Here is a 23017-nt window from a genome sequence, read left to right as displayed (position 1 = left end):
AAACGATTGGTCTAGTTGGACCAAGGAGCGGCACAGGCTTGGAGGGCCGAAGGGCCTGTTTCCTGTGCTGTACTGTTCTTTGTTCTTTGTTCTTTGAGCCAGTGTACAACTCCCGACTCCTATCCAGAAACTGCTCTTCCCAAGTAGATGTATGGTGGATATCAGATGAAGACAGGGTTGGGTCTCTATTGCGTTGCCCTTTATACTTAAATAGTCTGAAGACATTTAGCAATCTTCCTGTTGCTGCTTGTCGCGACTCCTGCCAGGAGATCTACTGTCATGGTGTGTCACACCCATCTGTCTTGCTCCATCTTCACACGCCCACTGTAGTTCATCTGTAACCGCTCTGTGACGTCCATCATCCAACTACACCTCGGCCGACCCCTCAATGTGCTGCCCTCCATTTTACCCTCCAGAAATAATCGTTGTCGTTTTTCAGCTCTGATCAAATGGTCAAAATCCTGACATTTTCATTTTGGGATGTCACTTTTTAAGAGTTATTTTTGTTCTCGTTACATCAAAGCCCCTCTTCATTTGTCATGTGGTCTCGATATGGAATTTTTAGCAACCACATTTTGAGGGCCTCTATTTTCTTCCACAGATCTTTATTTATTGTCCAGGGGTATTATTGCCATCGTCTGGTGCTTACTCACAAATGTTTCTGGTGGAGTTTGAACTTGTGACCCATGGTTTGTTAGTCTATCCGGGTAACAATCGTACCCAACAACCTATTGAAATGGTCAGACTGCAATATAAATCTCCTCCCTCACTCTAATTCTTGTTCACTTTTATATCGATTGATATATTCTCAAATTAAGTCCAACGCCCACGAGTGCTCTGATATAATGTTTTAAATGTTACAAACCAAACCAATGGAATATGGACGGGAGAGATAGATGGTAAGGCGATAACTCAGATAACCACACCACATGATGGATGGTGTCAGTGACTGCTGTTTCTTCGGAAGGAACTCTTCAAATGCAGACAATAAAAATAAAACAAAACTTACTCCAACTTATAAATCAAAGAAAGGGTTTAATAGAGAAACTTCATTACTCCAAACTTGGAGCCTCGCCCTGGGCCAATCCAAGTTCCCCGCAATTCCCAACAGGTTCTTATTTATAGTGAGTCAGCTGACCATCACATCATTCTGTAATTGGTTTACTGGGTCAGCTGACCCTTACAGCTTGTTACCATTGGTCACATTACTTCCAAGACAATGTTGTCACCGGCTACATTCTAACAACTGCCAGGTGCGATTTTCTTTATTTTTTGCAGCAGGTTTGTCTTTAGCTACGAAATGGATCATTATTTTCTTTATTCATTCGTGGGACATGGGTGTCGCTGGCTAGGCCAGCATTTATTGCCCATCCCTAGTTGCCCTTGAGAAGGTGGTGGTGAGCTGCCTTCTTGAATCGCTGCAGTCCACGTGCTGTGGGTTGACCCACAATGCCGCTAGGGAGGGAATTCCAGGGTTTTGACCCGGCGACTGCGAGGAACAGTCGATATATTTCCAAATCAGGGCAGTGAGTGGCTTGGAGGGGAATAATTATATGAATAACATCTGCCTTGCCATTATTCTAATCTTTGATTGTCTTCACAGGCAAATGATGCCGACTCAGAAATGTGGGGAGAAGTCAAATATTCAATGTATGGAACAGAGGCTGATCTGTAAGTCGCATTTCTGATTTGCCTTTAATTCCAAAGGGGTAGTTGGAAGGTTAAGTCATGTGGTCATTGCAATCAGAACTAAGTGATGGGATGAGAAATCCCCATCCAAAGTCAACCGACTTTCGGCTTCTCTCCAAATTTTCCAGCCCCGCCCAAGATAATTCTTGCCAAAATTGAATGAAATGAAGGTCAAAATTGCATGAACCTTTGGTTGGGTTTCAGTAGCTCTTCTCTTGACGGATGCACTGGCTTCCGGCAAACGTACCCGGCAAGTCTGTATGTTTTTCACTTATTTCCCAGTCTAACTTAAATTGCCTCAAAATGCATCACTTTTTTATGTGATGTCATGATTAACACAGTAATCCTGGCTCCACAGGGTGGTCATGATGTGGAGATGCCGGCGTTGGACTGGGGTAAACACAGTAAGGAGTGTTAAACTTCTTACTGTGTCCACAGAGTGGCACAGTGGTTAGCACTGCTGCCTCACAGCTCCAGGGAGGCGGGTTCAATTCCCGGCTTGGGTCACTGTCTGTGCGGAGTCTGCGCGTTCTCCCCGTATCTGCATGGGTTTCCTCCGGGTGCTTCTTTTGCCCTCCCATGGTCCAAAAGACGTGCTGGTTAGGTGCATTGGCCATGCTAAATTCTCCCTCAGTGTACCCGAACAGGCACCGGAGTGTGTCGACTAGGGAATTTTCACAGTAACTTCATTGCAGTGTGAATGTAAGCCTACTTGTGACATACTTACAGATGCTGCCAGTGCTTGTCTCAGTAATGCTGACCATGAAACTATGATTGATTGTCATAAGAACCCATCTGGTTCACTAATCCCCCGAAGGAAAGGAAATCTGCCATCCTTGCCTGATCTGGCCTATGTGTGACTCTAGATCCACAGCAATGTGGGGAACTCTTAACTGCCCTCTGAAATGGCCCATCAAGCCACTCATTTCAAGGGCAGTTAAGGATGTGCACTGCACACCCACACGCCATGAAAGAATAAATTAATCCAGAGCTTGGGGCCTGGGCAACTGAAGTCATTGACAATCAATTAAAACAATTAAAATTGGGGATGCACAAGAGAGTCACAGAATATTATAGTGCAGAAGAGGCCCTTCGGCCCATCGAGTCTGCACTGACACATGCAATGCCCTGACCTGCCCACCTAACCTCACTTGCCAGCACTTGGCCCATGGCCTTGAATGTTATGGCGTGCCAAGTACTCATCCAGGTACTTTTTAAAGGATGTGAGGCATCCCGCCTCCACCATCCTCCCAAGCAATGTAGGATTGGACATTTAGGAAGGTTGTGCAACTGGAGGAGGCTGCCGAGATAGGGAGGAGTGAGGCCATGCAGGGCTTTGAAAACAAGGATGAGAAATTGAAAATCAGGGTGTTGCTTGATTAGGAGACAATGTGCATTGGGGCGATAGGGAATGGGAGATTTGTGAATTAAGATAACAGGCTGCACAGTTTTGGTTGAGCTCAAGCTTACTGACAGTGTAGAATGAGGGAAGTCAGCCAGAGGTTTACTGGAATAATTGAGTCCAAGGATAATGAAGGCGCGAGGGAGGGTTTCAGCAGCAGATGAGTTGAGATGGATAAAGTCGGACAACGTACCAGAGGGTAGGATTAGGCAGTTTTAACAATGGCATTAGTGGTGAGGTCGTAAGTTTATCTTGGAATCAGATGTGACACCAAGGTTGCAAACGGACTGACTTAATCTCAAACTGCTGACCAGACAGAAGGATGGGGTTGGTAGATTAACTAGGGAACAGAGTTTGCAGCAGAGACTGTAAGCAATGGCTTCAGTCTTCCCGATATTTGATTAGAGGGGATTTCTGCTCCTCCACTCCGATGATTTGGCACCAGTGGAGGAGTCGAGAGAGGAGCTGGTGAGATTTCCAACGTAGATATGAAAACTAACGCTGTGCCTTTGGATGAGGTTGCCCGGGGCAGCATGTAGATGAGAAATAGGAGAGGACTGTGGATACGTGCGGGACACCAGTGTAATGGTCTGTTAACTGTTACAAACTTTTGGTTTTATCCAACAATGTGACAAGGTAGATGGTGTTAGGTTCAAGAATTCACTGATACCTCGTGGTAAATTGTAAGAGTTTATTAGGAGTTCATTCAAAATGTACACCAGCTTTTCAGTTTCTTTCACCCTCTCTCTCTTTCTCTCTTTCTCTCTCAGTCTTACAGTCAAGATGTTGCCAATCTTCCTTCCACCAGATGATTCTCTTCCAGTCTCTCTCCCTTTCTATTGTTCTGACACTATTATTATTCATTACTCTAGAGAACGCCTATTTACATTCACTGCTTAATTAAACACATCTGCAAAGGTTTTGCAAAGGACACTAATTGGTTCTAACCTCTGATCATGCAATGTTAACGAAGTAAGACTCTGCCAAGGTTAGCTAAATCACACACTCTGACAAGCAGAGCAGCACATGTAACATGATAGGTTTTCACAGGGTTTATCCAGTGTGAGAATGTTAATAAAAATAAAAAATATTATGCGAATGTTAGACCTAAAAATGGTAAAATAAAAACTAAAATAAAACAGTGACTTCCCACAACGCTCAGTACATTTCACTGTCCGTGTGCAGTTATAGCCCAGCCTCTAACTTCACTCCAAATTCTTATTTTTCAGATTTCTGATTCACCCCACCACGGGCATTATATACACCCAGCCCTGGGCAGTCCTGGATGCAGAAGTCCAGTCTAAATTCAACTTTTACATCAAAGCTGATGATGGGGAAGGGAAACACAGCTTGGCAGAGGTCTTTGTAACAGTTCTGGATATAAATGACCACTACCCAGAATTTAATGAGAATATTTTGGAGAAAGTTATGATCATTGGGTCGCCTGTCAAAGTTGAGGTAAGAAACGAGATCTGAAGAATGTAATATGTTGTTGCCTCCCAATGTACAGTTATGTGGGTAGTCCAATAACATCAACATTTGCGGAGATTACAGTTCTTCCATTGAAGTTTTGACTGAAAGATGCTTGTCTGACATCGAAATGCAATATTACTGAACAATGGGCTCTGGACTTGCAGCTAAGGCAGTGTGCTTTTAACCTCCGCCAGAGTTCCAACACAATAGGGGAAGGTTTGAAAGAAGATTCACCACAAACTTCCATCTCCCACCTCCTGTGGCCAGTACAAAGCCACATTGGCAAATCACCCACTTGACTGCAGGTCCACAATGCACGGTGCAACAAGTACAATCATTCCTAAAAGTAGGCTATTTATTGTTAACAATGGTGTCTACGAATAGTTTTTGAATATAGCCCACCAGACCAGAAGGTTATCGTCAATGGTTTTCCAAATCACGAATGACATTGCACATTGAAATTGCAACATGCCTTTTAGCATTGGATTGCACTAATCAGGAGGTGAGGGAGAATGTTCACAGTACTGAGAAAGAGAGGCTATGAAAGAGAGAGAGGGAGAAAGATTTAACTGAGAGAGAGAGAGAGAAAGAGATTTAATTGTGTGAGGGAGATGTTTAACTATGAGCGAGAGTGCGATAGAGAGAAATTTAACTGTGTGAGAGAGTGAGAGAGACATAACTGAGAGAGAGATTTAACCATGAGAGAGAGGTTTAACCATGAGAGAAAACATGATAGAGAGGCTCATAACTGTGAGAGAGAGAGACTTAAAAATGAGAGAGAGAGGTTTAACTGTGAGAGAGAGTGCAATAGAGAGAGATTTAACTGCGTGAGAGAGAGGTTTAACTTTGAGAGAGAGGTTTAACTGTGAGAGAGAGAGAGGTTTAACTGTGAGAGAGAGAGCGAGAGAGAGAGGTTTAACTGTGAGAGATATTTAATGTGTGAGAGAGAGTGAGGTTTAACTGTGAGAAAGAGAGCGAGAGAGACTTAACTGTGAGAGAGAGTGAGAGAGACAGATTTAACTGTGAAAGAGAGTGAGAGAGAGAGATTTAACTGTGAGAGAGAGATTTAGAGAGAGGGAAAGAGAGAGATTTAACTGAGAGAGAGATTTAACTGAGGGAGAGAGAGGTTTAACTGAGAGAGAGAGAGGTTTAACTGTGTAAGAGAAAGCTTTAAATGAGAGAGAGAGAAGTTTAACTGCAAGAGAGAGAGAGGTTTTACTGAGAGAGAGAGAGAAAGAGGTTTAATTGTGAGAGACAAAGAGAGAGGTTTAACTGCAAGAGAGGTTTTACTGTGTGTGAGAAAAAGGTTTAACAGAGAGAGAGAGGTTTAACTGAGAGAGTGAGAGGTTTAACTGTGAGAGTGAGAGGTTTAACTGAGAAGAGAAAGTTTTAACACAGGGAGAGGTTTTAAGGCATATTTGAGAGCAGCAAGAAATATGAAGATGGAAAGGTGCAGAAAGTGTGTAGAGATGTGCAATGCTAGCTGAAAGATCTGGCACAAAGAATAGAAAGGTCACACATATAGAGGACAGTTGGAAGAACAGAGGGCATATAATGCGACATTGGATTTGGAGTAAGTCCATAAAGTGATTTGAAAACAAGAAGAAACATAGAAACATAGAACAGTACAGCACAGTACAGGCCCTTTGGCCCTCGATGTTGTGTTAACGTGTTCTGCGCTGGTGGGTGTACAAGCACAGTAAGAGTTTTAACAACACCAGGTTAAAGCAGCAGAGATAGTCACGACAGGAGCAGTAGTGTTTGCGGTTTAGCACGGGACAGAATGTGTGTGGCTGTGTTCTTCATGTTTCGTTCACAAGACCGCTAAAGAACATGCGAGAGGAATCAAACCCCCAACTTGTGAAAGTGTGGAGGATGCGCTCAGAGACGGAGCCCAAATATCACAAAATTACCAAACTGAGAACAGACCATAGTGAAGTTTAAGTACATTACAGGTCTACCTCCTACAAAACAAGAGCATGATTATTTACAAGCAATAAAATGTGAAGATGGTGCCTTCCAAGAGTTCTATGACCAATTGTCCTAATGCTGGTTGGCAGCGACAGAAGCTGAGACGGAGGAGAAATCCTTGATGTCTTATCTGAATCTTATTAGAATTAACAAGTAGCAATCGAGGGGTAAATTGTTTTTTCAAACTGCACAGAGGAAAAAGATTTGCAATTCAGTTATGTAACGTGTAATGCTGGTGACAATATCTTACCAGGCTGATTCCGGGGATGGTGGGACTGATGCACGAGGAGAGATTGACTAGGTTAGGATTGTTTTCACTGGAGTTCAGATGAATGAGGAGACTTATAAAATTCTAACAGGACTAGACAGGGTGGATGCAGGGAGGATGTTCCCGATGGTGGGGGTGTCCAGAATCAGGGCTCACAGTCTGAGGATTCGGGGTAGACTATTTAGGACGGTGATGAGGAGACATTTCTTCATCCAAAGAGTGGTGAGCCTGTGGAATTCATTACCACAGGAAGTAGTTGATGCCAAAATATTGAACGTATTCAAGAGGCGGCTGGATATAGCACTTGGGGCGAATGGGATCAAAGGTTATGGGGAGAAAGCAGAATTAGGCCATTGAGTTGGATGATCAACCATGATTGTGATGAATGGCGGAGCAGGCTCGAAGGGCCGAATGGCCTCCTCCTGCTCCTATCTTCTATGTTTCTATGTTTCTATCTTGCACTTGATGTGAGTGTTTGGAGAGTTCTGATGAATTGCATCACACGTATTAAACTTTTATTTCAGGCCATAGACGAAGACGCAGAAGAGCCGAACAACATTGTCGATTACTCGATCATGCAGGCTGATCCTGCAAACGTCTTTGACATTAACCAAGCCACGGGAGAGATTGCGCTGAAGTCCTACATCAAATCCCTGGCGGTCATTCACAACATCACCAGAAACAAGGAATGTCACTGGTCACTGGTGGTGCAAGCTAAGGACAGAGGTTCTCCTTCATTCAGCACGACCGCTGTGGTGAGGATCGATATTACAGAGGAGGTAAGTATCTGTTCCCGGAAGGTATCCATGTAAACTATGCGAGAATGCAAAAAATGAAATGCCACAATCTGACAGGTTTGAATAATTCGCTAACCAGTGATCAGTAATTCAGAATAACAGAACATTGCCATCAAATTTTGCACCTCTTGGTTATCAATCCATGCCCCTAGATAGATTTGACATGGCCTGACTCCATATTAGGGCAACTCATGTGCCCACTTTGTGGTGCCAATGCAGATCTAAGGGTACCTTCTTCTGCAATGTGGGTCTTGACAAAGGAGAATTAGGTGGAAAGTGCCAGCAGGAAGTTTTACTTTCCGCTCTCATACCAGCCCAGAGTTATTCAGGCTACCTGTGAGTCAAAGATGAAGCCACCATTTTTTTTCTCCAGGCGTAAATAGAAACAGTTCTGCAAGAAGGCCGCAGTGTTAAGCTTGCCTCCAAATTCACATAAGAAGCCACATGTGAAATATTTATTGGTCAGGCCAAAGACATGCCATGAAGTATGTCACCCTATCATGGAGTTACATGGTTCCCATCACTTGTTAATTTCCCACATCATAACAATGACTTCAAAAGTACTTAATTGGCCGTAAAGTGCTTTGTTCATGAAAAGCACTCTATAAATGCAAATCTTTCTTTTTATTAACGATTTGTCATGAGCAGTTATGGTTTGCATTTCATTCCACAATATACAGCCAATTATAATAAATGTTGTTGTTACAGAATTAAAGAAATGTTCATTGAATTGGGTGAAACTTACACCTTGAGAGATGGAATTTTAAGCCCTTTTGACAGCAGCTTTTTAGAGTCATAGAATCCTGCCGTGCACAGGCAGGTCATTCAGCCCATCGAGTCTGCACCAACCACAATCCCATCCAGGCCATATCCCCATAACCCCATGCATTTACCCTAGCTAGTCCCCCTGACACTAAGGGGCGATTTAGCGTGGCCAATCCACCTAACCCACACATCTTCGGAGTGTGGGAGGAAACCCACGCAAAGACACGGGGAGAATGTGCAAACTCCGCACAGACAGTGACCCAAGCCGGGAATCGAACCCGGGTTCCTGGCGCTGTGAGACAGCAATGTTAACCGCTGTGCCACCGTGCCACCTGATGTGCCGCCCGGAAGTGTTTGTGATGATTGGAAGTTCTCCTTATTGGCCATGTTTTTTCCTCTTCTGCCCTTGCCAGTAAATGGGAGGCAAATCTGGGCTGGCAAGCAGCAAGCCCTAATCCCAAACTCAGTGGGGTAAATATTAAACCCAGGCAATAACCTTTCAAATTAACTTTTACTCTTGTGTTCTTAACCCGAACTTTAAACAAATGAAATTAAGATAGAAACCCAAAGTGAAACCTTTAACCTGATACTCTGTTGATACTATTTTACTGGTCCAAGGTTAACCAGGCTACTTTAAAACATAAGCATTGGGCTGAGTGTCATTCAGTTATACAAGTTGATTTCAGTACACCAATTTGACTAAACACTTGGATCTTTGTCACTGAAATCCAATGTTTTAACACTTCCAGATTAAATCAAGGCTAAACTCTTATATTTTGGGCCTAAGGAACCAGCCATGGCGAATATTTAGGATTTGTGTGAGCACAGTCACCTTCATCGTTTCTCTCACTGTAATTATATCTGGTCTGATGTTCTGGAAAACTGTGAAAAGGTCTAGAATACACCCACGCAGCAAGCTCCGAAAGATTGTCAAGAGAACGGGACAGAGAAAAGCGACTGATTAATGTCCTTCCTTTGATGGGAAAGGACTGTACCTCCACAAAAGCCAGAGGAGACACAAAAACAAAACTTTCCTTCCCTCTACCAATACTAAATACTGTGCAGGTCTGTAAAAGAGTACAGAAGTAATAAATGGAAATGTGATGGCTTCCTGTGCAGTGAAATCACTCAGAGTAATGCAAAGGAACACAAGCCAATGGAAAGTATCGATGTTTTTTTATATTCGTTCATGGAATGTAGGCATCGCTGGCTGGGCCAGCATTTATTGTCCATCACTGAGGGCATTTAAGAGTCAACCACATTGCTGTGGGTCTGGACTCACATGTAGGCCAGACCAGGTAAGGGTAACAGATTTCCTTCCCTAAAGGACATTAATGAACCAGATGGGTTTTAATGAAATCCACACTGGTTTCATGGTCATCATTAGACTCTTAGGGGGGAATTTTCCCGTTCCGCCCGCCACGCGAATCGCAGCGGGCGAGGGGCGGACCATGGGAAGGTCTGTTGACCTCGGGCGGGATTTTCCGGTTTCGGGGCCAGCATGGCTGGAAAATCCCACCCATAATTCCAGATTTCTATTGAAACAAATTTCATCATCTGTCATTTGAACCCAAGTATCCAGAGCATTACCCTGGGTCACTGGATTACAGATCCAGTGACAATACCACTACGCCTCCCCTTTAGTGGGTGGAATCTCCGACCTTTGCATTATGATGATCTCTGCCCATTAACCTTGCACTGGGTGGATATCAGGAGGCAGGGCAGAGAAGCTGTGCTGTGTCACCAAGCGCAATGTGGACGCCTTCTCAATATGCAGCAGGGCTTTCCCATATGGAAAACCTCTCATCACCCGATCGCCTCACAGCGTGAGCCACCCTGGATAGCTGGCACGTGTCTTTAACGAGTGACTTAAAGCTGGCATTGGCCAGCGGCCAAGGAGCAGATGGTTTCTCGAACACTCAGCGGGATAATCCAGGTCAGGGACAGCCTTATAAGCCGGAAGGGAAAAAAAAACTTCTAAAATGCACTAAAGGAGCAATAGGTAAATTAAACAACATTCCACACTAGCTGAGAATCTTATGAACTGGATTCTCTTTTCGCTGAGAAGCAAAGTTAAACTTAATTCTCAAACGATTGAACTTGGCACCCCAGTGTAGACGGATTGAGTGTGACTAATGCTGCTCTAGGGAACCAAGAACGAGTGTGACTTTTATACACTTGAGAAAATGATACCTGAATATCTAATGAACCGTACAGATGTGTTGTACAAATGAAGAACCTAGTCCCAGGGACTAAATCAATTGTTTTCTTTGTACTCTTTTACAGACTTCAGGCAAAGGGCACATGGCAGACTTTTTGTTACAATCTAAAGATAATCCCATGAAAGCCCTAGGAGTAGTGGCAGGGATAGTTTGCTTTTTCGTGATTCTTACAATCTTAATTTCAACCATTATGTTTTGGCGGAATAAAAATTCCAATCGCGTCGGCCCAGTGAGGCGCGTGATAAAGAAAAGACCACACCATAAATCAAAGACTCGCAAGTCTGGGTGGTTCCAGAGTAAGAAATCTGGCAAAAGATCAACCACTCTCACCGTTTCCGAAGCCAACCACCATTTTCAGAACGTGAGCGTTAAAGGTAGCCACCCACCACTCCCGCTGGCATTGCCATGTGCACCACTGCCTCCTCCCCAAGTATCTACGCTCCCGACCACTTTCAGCAAGCCGGATTGGAGTCTGCCTACAGTGTCGGAATCGCTCAATCCCCCGCGTCATAGCACACATCAGTCCAAAGGCAGGACATCAAACATCAGCAATGCCCTGGTATCAGAGCTGAAACAACGCCTGGAAAAGAAAATGAATGAAGATGCTTCCAAATTGTACTTATGAAAAATGTTTTGCCACTATCAAATAAAGTATGTGATGCGATTACATGGATGATTTCTAATCCTGTCAGAAACATATTTTAAAAAATATATTGTACAAAGTTCAAAGGTTCCACAGGTTATAAAGGCACAACGTCATGTACACCGGGGCGGCGCGGTGACACAGTGGTTAGCACAGCTGTCTAACAGCGCTAGGGACCCAGGTTCGATTCCCGGCTTGGGTCACTGTCTGTGCGGAGTCTGCACGTTCTCCCCGTATCTGCGTGGGTTTCCTCCGAGTGCTCCAGTTTCCTCCCACAGTCCCAAACACGTGTTGGTTAGGTGCATTGGCCATGCTAAATTCTCCCTCAGTGTACCCAATTGGGTGCCGGAGTGTGGTGACTGGGAGATTTTCACAGTAACTTCATTGCAATGTGAATGTAAGCCTATTTGTGACTAATAAATAAGCTTTAACTTTACCACATATTCACTGCTGCCTCACAGCGCCGGGGACCTGGGTTCGATTTCCAGCTTGGGTCACTGTCTGTGCGGAGTCTGCACGTTCTCCCCCTGTCTGCGTGGGTTTCCTCCGGGTCCTCCGGTTTCCTCCCAGAGTCCGTAAAGATGTGCTGGTTAAGTGCATTGGCCATGCTAAATTCTCCCGCAGTGTACCTGAACAGGCACGACTCGGGGATTTTCACACTAACTTCATTGCAGTGTTAATGTAAGCCTACTTGTGACACTAATAAGTAAATATACCTGAATATAAGTAGACCTATCTATAGGATGACATCCTCTAGTTTCCATCTAATAGTGATGCCTACACTGAAACATCAGTTACTGCAGCTTCCCCCAGAACAGGAAAATCAACTTTCAAAATGTGCGGACTGTTCTGCATGCTGCCATAACAAATGCACGGAATAGTGAGCGGGAGATTGGGAGCTGGAGTGAGTGGAAAAGCAAAGGGCGCAGAGGGGAGTGGGAAACTGACTTGTCCTGAATAGTCTGTTAAAGTGAGATTGCGTCAGAAGTGAATGAACGCACTGCTCAACTGCACTACCACCAAGTTGACTTACATATCGGACAATACCCTCCATCGACTCCATCGCTCAAACCAGCCTCCCGTCCATTGACTCTGAATACACTTCCTGCTGCCTCGGCAAAGCAGCCAGCATAATCAGTGACCCCCACGCACCCCGGACATTCTCTCTTCCACCTTCCTCCATCAGGAAAAAGATACCAAAGTCTGAGGTCACGTACCAACCAACTCAAGAACAGTTTCTTCCCTGCTGCTGTCAGACTTTTGAATGGACCGACCTTGTATTAAGTTGATCTTCCTCTACACCCTAGCTATGACTGCAACACCACATTCTCCACCCTTTCCTTCTCTATGAACGGTATGCTTTGTATAGCGCGCAAGAACCAATACTTTTCACTGTATACTTAAACATGTGACAATAATGAATCAAATCAAATTCCCTCCTTTCAACCCCGGAATGTTTCCAATCTTCTACATGAATGCATACAAAATAATTTTCAGAGATCAATTTGCTAAAAGTCCTGGCATCAATGATCAAAAGCAGACAGCAGCATCTGAAGTGACCTACATTTTAATTTGAACCAATCCAATTTGTCAAGAGGCAAACGAATCCCACTCCTGAAGATTGCTGCCGGAAAATATTCCAGCACATCCTTAAAGAAAGAGGATTATAATATTTTTGGGCTGAATAAGATATGCAGTATGTCTGGAATTTTACCGACACGCCTGTCCTGATTCCGGGGTCGGGCGAGGCTTGGAGAACGGCATTCTCGTACGGAACTCGGGCGAACGTGCCGGTAACATTCCGCCCTATGTTTCAATTATAGAAACCTACCTCCCATTGGTAATATTGATCTAATGCCTGATGGTGTTCTGTTTAAATACATTCTGTTAACTTGACCATATTCTGTGGATATCATATGATGCATTCAGGGTAATGGGATGAAGGTGGGTATGTGGAGTTAGGTTACAGATCAGACATGATCTCATTGAATGGTGGAATTGGTACTAAAAGAGGCTAAAAGACCTTCTCCAGTTCTTATGTTTCTCTTGTCTGTTAGAATAAAGTCTCCACGATAGAAACTAAAAGCAAAATACTGCGGATGCTGGAAATCTGAAATAAAACAAAAAATGCTGGGAAATGTCAGCATCTGCGGGGAGAGAAACAGAAACATATAAACATCGAATCCCTACGGTGCAGAAGGAGGCCATTTGGCCCATCGAGTCTGTACTGACAACAATCCCACCCAGGCTCTCTCCTTGTAATCCCACATATTTATGCTGCTAGTCCTCCTGATACTCAGGGGCAATTTAACAATCAAACCCGCATATCTTGAGACACTAAGGAGCAATTTAGCATGGAGGAAACCCACGCAGACATGGGGAGAACGTGCAGACTCTGCACAGACAGTGACCCAAGTCGGGATTCAAACCCGGGTCCCCGGCGCTGTGAGGCAGCAGTGAATATGTGGTAAAGTTAAAGTTTATTTATTAGTCACAAGTAGGCTTACATTAACACTGCAATGAAGTTACTGTGAAAATCCCCTAGTCGCCACACTCCAGCGCCTGTTCGGCTACACTGAGGGTCAATTTAGCATGGCCAATGGACCTAACCAGCATGTCTTTCAGACTGTGGGAGGAAACCCACGAAGACACAGGGAGAACGTGCAAACTCCACACAGACGGGTGACCTGGGGCCGGAATTGAACCCGGGTCCCTGGCGATGTGAGGCAGCAGTGCTAACCCATTGTGCCACCGTGATTTGATAGATTTGGTGATTTGTGCCCGTGGTGATTTTGTGCTCCACCATTCATTTTGATCATGGCTGATCACCGAATTCAATATCCTGATTCCCCCCTTCCTCCCATATCCCTTGACCCCCTTTAGCCCCTAGAGCTATATCTAATTCCTTCTCGAAATCACACAACATTTTGGCTGGAACTACTTTCTGTGGCAGTGAATTCCACACATTCACCACCCTCTGGGTGAAGAGATTTCTCCTCACCTCAGTTCCAAAAGGTTTACCTCTTATCCTCAAACCCTAGTTCTGGACTCCCCACCATTAGGAACAATGATAGAAGTTGGTGGGAGATTGGAGGAAATTCCTTTTAATCCTTTATCCAGTGGCCAGTGTGGGTAGAATGAAAAGGGGAAGGGGGAGAAGGTAATGCTGAGGAAGTTTGATACTTTCTAACTTGCCTGTAATCAATGTTGTAGGGGAGATGGTAAAAGAACTAAGTTTTTGGACTCAACTAGTGGCCAGCAGATGGAATAATGCTTTTGTCTTGTCTTGAAATTGGAACGATGATGGATTTGTGCAACCAATTCACCTCAAACAGTCTTCAGTGGCAGATATAGAGATCTCAGTCCAACTCCCTCCTTCTCTCCAGCTTGTTTAAAACATTACCAAACAACATGACCAATGAAGCTGAGATAGTGAGAGAGTAGCAATGGGATATACAGTACGGATCTCGTGAGCACATAACTTTAACCTTCCCAGTGTTAAACATGTTGATTTGTATTTGACATCCTTTTGATAAATAAACTCTACATCTTGATAAATTCTGATCTGGCAATGACTGTTTTTATTCATTCATGGGATGTGGGCATCGCTGACCATGCTAGCATTTATTTCCCATTCCTAATTGCCCTTGAGAAAGTGTTAATGATCCACTTTCCAGAACTGGTGCAGTCCATGTGGTATTGCATATATATGTGTTTGTTTCAGATGAATGTTAGTTGCAGTTTTATTTATTGGTGTCACAAGTAGGCTCACATTAACACTGCAATGAAGTTACTGTGAAAATACCCTAGTCGCCACACTCCAGCGCCTGTTTGGGTACACTGAGGGAGAATTTAGCACGGCCAATACACCTAACCAGCACCTAACCTTTCAGACTGTGGGAGGAGACCGGAGCACCTGGAGGAAACCCATGCAGAGATGGGGACAAGGTGCAGACTCCATACAGAAGGTGACCCAAGCCAGGAATCGCACCCGGGTCCCTGGCAATGTGAGGCAGCAGTGCTAACCACTATACCACCCCGTTTATTTTAGAACATAGAATCTCTACAGTGCAGAAGGAGGCCATTTGGCCCATCGAGTCGGCACCGACCACAATTTCAGGCCCTATTCCTGCAATCCCATGTACTTACCTTGCTAGTCCTGACACTAAAGGGCAATTTAGCATGGCCACTCAACCTAACCCACACGTCCTTGGACTGTGGGAGGAAACTGGAGCACCCGGAGGAAACCCACGCAAACACAGGGAGAATGTGCAAACTCCGCACAGGCAGTGCACCTAGGCCGGATTTGAACCCAGGACCCTGGTGCTGTGAGGCAGCAGTGCTAACCACTGTGCCACCGTGCTATCTGGAATATGTTCTGAAGACTTTGTGGTGGGGTTTGAACCTGTGACCTTCTGTTTCCGAGACAAGAGTGCTACAAGTGCCACCTTTGAGACCTATGCACTTGTTTATGGGAATGTGTTTCTTGGAAAGGGATAGAACATATCTTATCAATAACATATTACAAATCAACATGAACCTAGCCCAGTCCATCACACAAACCAGCCTCCCATCCATTGACTCTGTCTGCACTTCCCGCTGCCTCGGAAAAGCAGCCAGCATAATCAAGGACCTCACGCACCCTGGACATTCTCTCTTCCACCGTCTTCCATCGGGAAATAGATACAAAAACCTGAGGTCACATATCAATCGACTCAAGAACAGCTTCTTCCCTGCTGCCATTTTGAATGGACCTACCATATATTAAGTTGATCTTTCTCTACAGCCTAGCTATGACTGTAACACTACATTCTGCACTCTCTCCTTTCCTTCTCTATGAATGGTACGTTTTGTCTGTATAGCCCGTAAGAAACAATACTTTTCACTGTACACTAATACATGTGACAATAATAAATCAAATCAAATCAATTTATACTTGAAAGAGATTTTGGGGTGTAATTTGCAGGCATCAAGATGAAGGTTGTTCGTACTGAAAATGCAACATAGCGCCACACCCTGCACCCAATATCTCATTCAGCCAGGCATGGCACAAAACATGGGGGCAATGGGTGCTGGATTTCTGTTGTCAATAGCCAAGATGCCTCGGATGAGAACACAGACTCTGTTAATGACATGCCACCCAACTGTGCAGATTACACTTTGACATCTAAATCTACAAGTCAACTTTAGTCTCATCATACTTTACTGGTGAATGTCCAAATTTTACCACGTTTAAGTCTGTTTTTTTGGAGTGGAAGCAAGGGATAGTGGGGTTGCAGGAGGCAAGGTAAAGAAAACATGGTATTTCCATAAAATATTTATCTTCAGTCAGAATAAACACTGGGTTGAAATTTTCCATCGTCATTCGTGACGGGTCCCACCTGAGATGAGACTAGAGAAACCTTCCCCTAGATTTATCTCTCGATGTTATCCATTTTTAAGGCTTGACCTATGGGCCATCAAAATATATGAAGGTGTTTGTCCACTGGATTGAGAATAGTAAAGAATGAATTTAATTTTCCTCAATATGGATTTGACCTTTGAAGCCTAATCAATTCTTTAGAAATATATAAGTAAGAATATTAAATAAAAACAGAAAATTCTGGTAGTAATCAGCAGTCAAGCAGCACCTGTAGAGAGAGAAACATTTCAGATCAGAATGTGGGGGTCACAGAGTTAACTCTGTTTCTCTCTTCACAGAAGCTGCCAGACCTGCTGAGAATTTCCAGCATTTTCTGTTTTCATTTCAACTTTTCCAGCATCCACAATATCCTATCTTTAAATCATTTGGATACTCATGGGTCACTAGGCAGAATAAATTTCCTGGGAATTTGGGCCGTTTGTCACTGACCTTTAGGATCTGTGTTTCTGATTTTAAGTCTATTGTTTTGCAAGATAATTACAGTTGAGGGAGGCCTTTCGACTCATTTTAAGTTAGTCACCCAGGAGTAAGCCACAGACTAGGGGAGGCGATGGCCTAGTGGCATTATCGCTAGACCGTTAATCCAGAAACTCAACTAATGCTCTGTGGACCCAGGTTCAAATCCTGCCACGGCTAGATGGTGGAATTTGAACTCAATTAAAAATATCTGGAATTAAGAATCTACTGATGACCATGAAACCATCATTGATTGTTGGAACAAGCCATCTGGTTCACTAATGTCCTTTAGGGAGGGAAATCTGCCACCCTTACCTGGTCTGGTCTACATGTGACTCCACAGCAATGTGGTTGATGCTCAACTGCCCTTGGGCAACTAGGGATGGGCAATAAATGCTGGCTGGCCAGCCAGTCACGGTCATGACCCATGAATGAATTTTTAAAAATCGCCTATCACTTGGCAGGCATAATTCCAATGCAGAAGTTATCTTTGCTGTCAAATAATTCCTAATTTATACCTTGATACTGACAGCTTTGTTGCCTCATATTAGTAAGAAAAGTTGAGACTGTGAAAATCATTTCAGGTAGCAGTCAGAAAGGTTCTTGTTTCATTAATCTGTGCTGATTCCAATCTGCAGACAGGAGCAGATTAATTTCTATTTAGCATCCTGAAGATTAACTCCATTCACTTTCAGTGGACCCATGTTCCAAATCTATTATCACCTTTTTGTTTACAGCATGCTCACCGTGGTTAATGTGACAGAGTTTGCCGAATAATTGCAAAAAAGAAGGAATCGGGAAAATAGCTCTGTAATCCCACTGAGACCCTGACTGATTTCATCTCAGAGGTTTTTTTTTGTCCCAGATTGCTATTTGTTTTCTAAATCTCTTTATGCCCTTTCCCACTTTATCACCATAATCACTTCTAACCCTACAATCCCACCTCTCTCCACTCTGTATCTCTGTCTCCAGTCCCTGGTACATCCCCCCTTCCTTTTGACCCACCCAGCAGCCTGGATTCTAATTTTTGGAATTGCCTCATAAAGACCTCTGCCTCACTAGATTTTAAATTTAGGGTGGGATTCTACAGCCTTGCTCGGGCGAGACCGGAAATTCCTGCTCAAGGTCAACAGAGATTTCCATTGTTGGACCCTTGCCCGCTCCGATTCTGGGCGGGCGAGGTGGTAGAGTTCCGGCCAAAGGCCAAAGACCATTGGATCTCCATCAAATGTATCTGTCTGTCCAAGTTCTCAATCATCCCGCTTTGGCCCCTTCTTCTTTGAGTTAGAACCCATTATCCTGGAGCCTTTTGCAAAGTGCATTTTTTGCATGTAGTGGAACCTAAGCTCTAGAATTCGCTCCATCCACCTCTCTGGTTCTACTTTTCCCTTCTCCTTAAGATGCATCTTAAGACCGAGCTCCTTAACCAAACTTGCCATAACATCATATATGTGGCTGGTTGTTAAATTCTGTTTGATAGCACTTTGGGACATTTCAAAGGCATTATGTAAGTGCTAGTTCCCATTGTTGTTGCATATATGTAGGTGCATCTCATTTCTGTATCATTGTGCAATATGATAAACCCTCTGAATGCCAAATAAAGAACTGAATGGAAAACCTACCTTGAGGTTATAAGCAGGACAATGTTTGATTTTACTGTGATGCTTTCCATGATTTGAAATCAATATTAAGATTTTAATGGTGTTCGAAGTAACGATGCAATATCACTGGGAGTGATTAGTGTGTGGTATCATGGTGGAAGTTATTGAATTTATGCATACCTGTCTTCTGATGGTATGTTAGATTTACGACTCACTTTGCCATGCAGCAGGTAGCGAGTAGGGTACATCATTAGATCATCTGTTAGTGAGCATTTAGAATTACAGTCAGAAACAAAAGAATTGTAACTAGTTAGTAAGTATTCAGACATTTAAGAACTAATCCAAAATGAACAGCAGAATTCCTAGGGAATGGGGAGAGTGTAGATCTCTATTTCTAATTATGAATCAGCTATGGGCGGCACAGTAGTGAAGTGGTTATCAGTGCTGCCTCACAGTGCCAGGGACCCTGGTTCGGATCCCGGCTTGGGTCACTGTCTGTGTGGAGTTTGCACATTCTCCCTGTGTCTGCGTGGGTTTCCTCTGGGTGCTCCGGGTTCCTCCCACAGTCCAAAGATGTGTGGGTTAGATGGATTGACCATGCGAAATTGCCCCTTAGTGTCGGGGGGGGGGGGGGGGCTAGCTAAGGTAAATGCATGGGGTTATGGGGATTGGGCCTGGGTGGGATTGTGGTCGGTGCAGACTCCTTCTGCACTGTAGGATTCTATGATTCCATAAGGTAATGACAAAATCTTACAGAAAATAATCAGCAGATATGCTTCATTTGTTTTAAATTATTTGCATCTTTAAATCTGCAATAGATCAGACCTAATGCAGTCTATGCAGTTTACACAAGATATAGCAAGCAGATGGTTATTATGAACCTACGAGGGCTGGTTCAGTGTGTTAAGCAAACCCTACCTTCAACTAACAGCCTTGGTTCAGCCGCACTTAAGAGTATTGCGTTCAATTCTGGTCACCGCATTACAGGAAGGATGAGGCGGCTTTGGAGAGGGTGCAGAAGAGGTTTACCAGGTTGCTGCCTGGATTAGAGGGTATGAACTATAAGGAAAGGCTGGACAAATTAGGGTTGTTTTCTCTGGAGCGGCGGAGGCTGAGGGGAGACCTGATAGAATTTAAATTAGAATAAAATTATGAGAGGTATAGATAGGGTTGAGAGTCAGAATCTTTTTTCCAGAGTTGAAATGTCTAATACTCGGGGGTGCATACACTTAAAGTGAGAGGGGGGAAAGTTCAAAGGAGATGTGAGGGGCAAGTTTTTAACACAGAGAGTGGTAGGTGTCGGGTACGCGCTGCCGGGGGTGGTGGTGGAGGCAAATACGATAGGGGTGTTTAAGGGGCTTTTAGATAAGCACAGGAATATGCAAGGAACAGAGGGATATGGACCAAGGCAAAAGGGATTAGTTTAATTTGGTGTCACGTTCAGCACAACATTGTAGGCCGAAGAGCCTGTTCCAGGGCTGTACTGTTCTATGTTGCAGTTCATAACAGGCTCATGTTATACTAAAATGCTTCAGTCACTATATCCTGAGGAGGCAAGCCTGACAAATGGCAGAACTTTAATCCGGACGTAACCTACATTTTAGTTGATGGTGGATCAGTGAGATGAGACTGTGTAAGCAGCTTCTATGTCCTTTTATTTCAATATGCTCTTATACAAAGCCATCATCTTCCCTTTGAGGCAGATTGATTTTAGTCAAACTACATTTACTCTACCATAGCATTTCAGAAAAATCCAATCTTCACGTCAAAGCGGTTGATATTTTAATGATCAATTTTGAGCCAAATTTCTCCAAAGGAAAGCATTCTCATTTCAGAGAATCATGGAATCATACAGTGCAGAAGGAGCCCATTCAGCCCATCGAGTCTACACCGACCACAATCCCACCCAGGCCCTATCCCCATAACACCATGCATTTACCCTAACTAGTCCCCCCTGACAGTTTAGCATGGCCAATCCCACCTGACCCACATAACTTTGTTCAAGTGAAACCACATACCTTTAAATACAACATGGTTTCACCAACAAACTGTGCTCAGAATTATTATCATTTGTGTTTCATTCTCAGTTTAATATCTTAGGTTTTATTATTATTTAAATTTATTTTATTCACACTTTGACTTCTTCCTCTTATATATTTAAAGTTTATTTATTAGTGTCACAAGTAGGCTTATATCAACACTGCAATGAAGGTACTGTGAAAATTTGTGTATTTATTTGTGCATTTATGTTTTTTTGCATGTCAATTATTCCTCTACTATCTCTTAAAGGAGTTGATTTGTCACAAGTACCTGCTTCCATGGGCTATCTAACCCTGCCTGTAAAGCTTTGCCAAAGCATTTTGCTCAGCTATTCCATCATTGCGGACATCACAACCACGTCTGACTATGAGCTTTGACGTCCAAAGATGCACTCAGATCAGAAGTTTGTGGATTGTGATCAGGAGGAGGAACTGTGGACGATTCTCCTTCCATTAGAAGAATGGTGGAAGAAGTTGTAAGCGGATCAGGACAGCACGGTGGCACAGTGGTTAGCACTGCTGCCTCACAGCGCCAGGGACCGGGTTTGATTCCTGGCTTGGGTCACTGTCTGTGTGGAGTTTGCACATTCTCCCCGGGTCTGCGTGGGTTCCCTCCGGGTGTTCAGGTTTCCTCCCACAGTCCAGAGATGTGCAGGTTAGGTGGATTGGCCATGCTAAATTGCCCCTTAGTGTCAGGGGGACTAGCTAGAGTAAACGTATGGGGATAGGGCCTGGGTGGGATTGTGGTCAGTGCAGACTTGATGGGCTGAATAGCCTCCTTCTGCACTGTAGGATTCTATAGTTTTTGAATGGCCAACAAAGTGACTGGAGGCTGTAAAAATCTGAATGGTTGAGGATTTTCTCTTTGACAGGCTGGTACCGCTGGCAGTGAAATTATGATCCAGCTGCAGATAAGGTAACACTGGCCTTCTCCCCAGGAACTACTGCCAAATGGGCAATCAGATGTTTAAACCTCCAAGGATGAATGTAGCTATTTCCAATGGATATTGGGTTTCAGCACTTATTATCCGTCCTTTACCGTTAAAGTTTATTAATGTCACAAGTAGGCTTACATTAACACTGCAATGAAAATCCCCTAGTCGCCTATTCGGGTACGCAGAGGGCGAATTTAGCATGGTCAATGCACCTAACCAGCACGTCGTTTGGACTGTGGGAGGAAACTGGAGCACCACCCGGAGGAAACCCACGCAGACATGGGGAGAACATGCAGACTTCGCACAGACAGTGACCCAAGCCGAGAATCGAATTCAAGTCCCTGGAGCTGTGAGGCAGCAGTGCTAACCATTGTGCCACTGTGCCGCCTATAACCCAGTTTCTGTCTCTCTCTGTCTACCATTCCATAATTGGAAACAAAAGACAGCAAAACTTGGCCAAAAACAGATTTCATTTGCTGCATGAGTGAGTCCAATGATTCTATAATATGTTGATAGGGTTAGGTGGGATAAGTTAGGAGGAGGAGGCACATGTGGACAACAGCACACACCAGATGGGCCAAATGGCATATTTCCGTGCTGTGAAATTCATAGTAATTTCATCAAATTTATTATACTACAAAGACTGGCCAAACAAACCCATAGAAAATAGCCATTTCCCAAGGCAAAGAAAAGCCAGATATTAATGATGTCTTAAAATAGGGCGGCACGATAGCACAGTGGTTAGCACTACTGCTTCACAGCTCCAGGGTTCTGGGTTCGATTCCCGGCTCGGGTCACTGTCTGTGTGGAGTTTGCACATTCTCCTCGTGTCTGCGTGGGTTTCCTCCAGGTGCTCCGGTTTCCTCCCACAGTCCAAAGATGTGCGAGTTAGGTTGATTGGCCAGGTTAAAAATTGCCCCTTAGAATCGTGAGATGCGTAGGTTAGAGAGCTTAGCGGGTAAACATGTGGGGGTAGGGCCTGGGTGGGATTGTGGTCGGTGCAGACTCGATGGGCCGAATGGCCTCCTTCTGCACTGTAGGATTTCTATGATTCTATGAAAATTAATTCCATATTTCCTAAATGTTTAAAGAGACAAAACAGAAGGAGCTGTTTTTAATTTTGGACGATAATAGATGGGCATCTGAGTTATTGAGTCGGGGTGTATATTAAAGTTTTTTTTTACATTTGAGAGTATTTAGGAAGTAGATTGAGTATAATTAATAAATGTATTGGATCCCTGTCAAGCTCCACACATGTTACTTTTATTGAATGATCATAGAAAATTGTTAAATATATTCATTCTTGACAGCACTTTTTTATACTTTTTCACATT

General features: G+C 43.9%; 1 protein-coding gene across 1 annotated transcript in view; it reads left to right on the top strand.

Moving 5' to 3' along the window:
* Window positions 1–11212, top strand: part of cdhr1a (cadherin-related family member 1a) — a 37989-nt gene extending 26777 nt beyond the window's left edge. Inside the window, exons 14-17 of the mRNA XM_078199306.1 lie at window positions 1604–1671; window positions 4321–4549; window positions 7328–7582; window positions 10652–11212. Coding sequence (XP_078055432.1) covers window positions 1604–1671; window positions 4321–4549; window positions 7328–7582; window positions 10652–11212 — 1113 coding nt within the window. The remainder of the gene's footprint in view (window positions 1–1603; window positions 1672–4320; window positions 4550–7327; window positions 7583–10651) is intronic.
* The last annotated feature ends 11805 nt before the right edge of the window (window positions 11213–23017 follow it).

The sequence above is a fragment of the Mustelus asterias genome, chromosome 28, assembly GCF_964213995.1.
Source record: "Mustelus asterias chromosome 28, sMusAst1.hap1.1, whole genome shotgun sequence".
NCBI lineage: Eukaryota > Metazoa > Chordata > Chondrichthyes > Carcharhiniformes > Triakidae > Mustelus > Mustelus asterias.
Note: the sequence above shows the minus strand (reverse complement) of the source record. Positions and strands in the feature narration are given on the sequence as shown.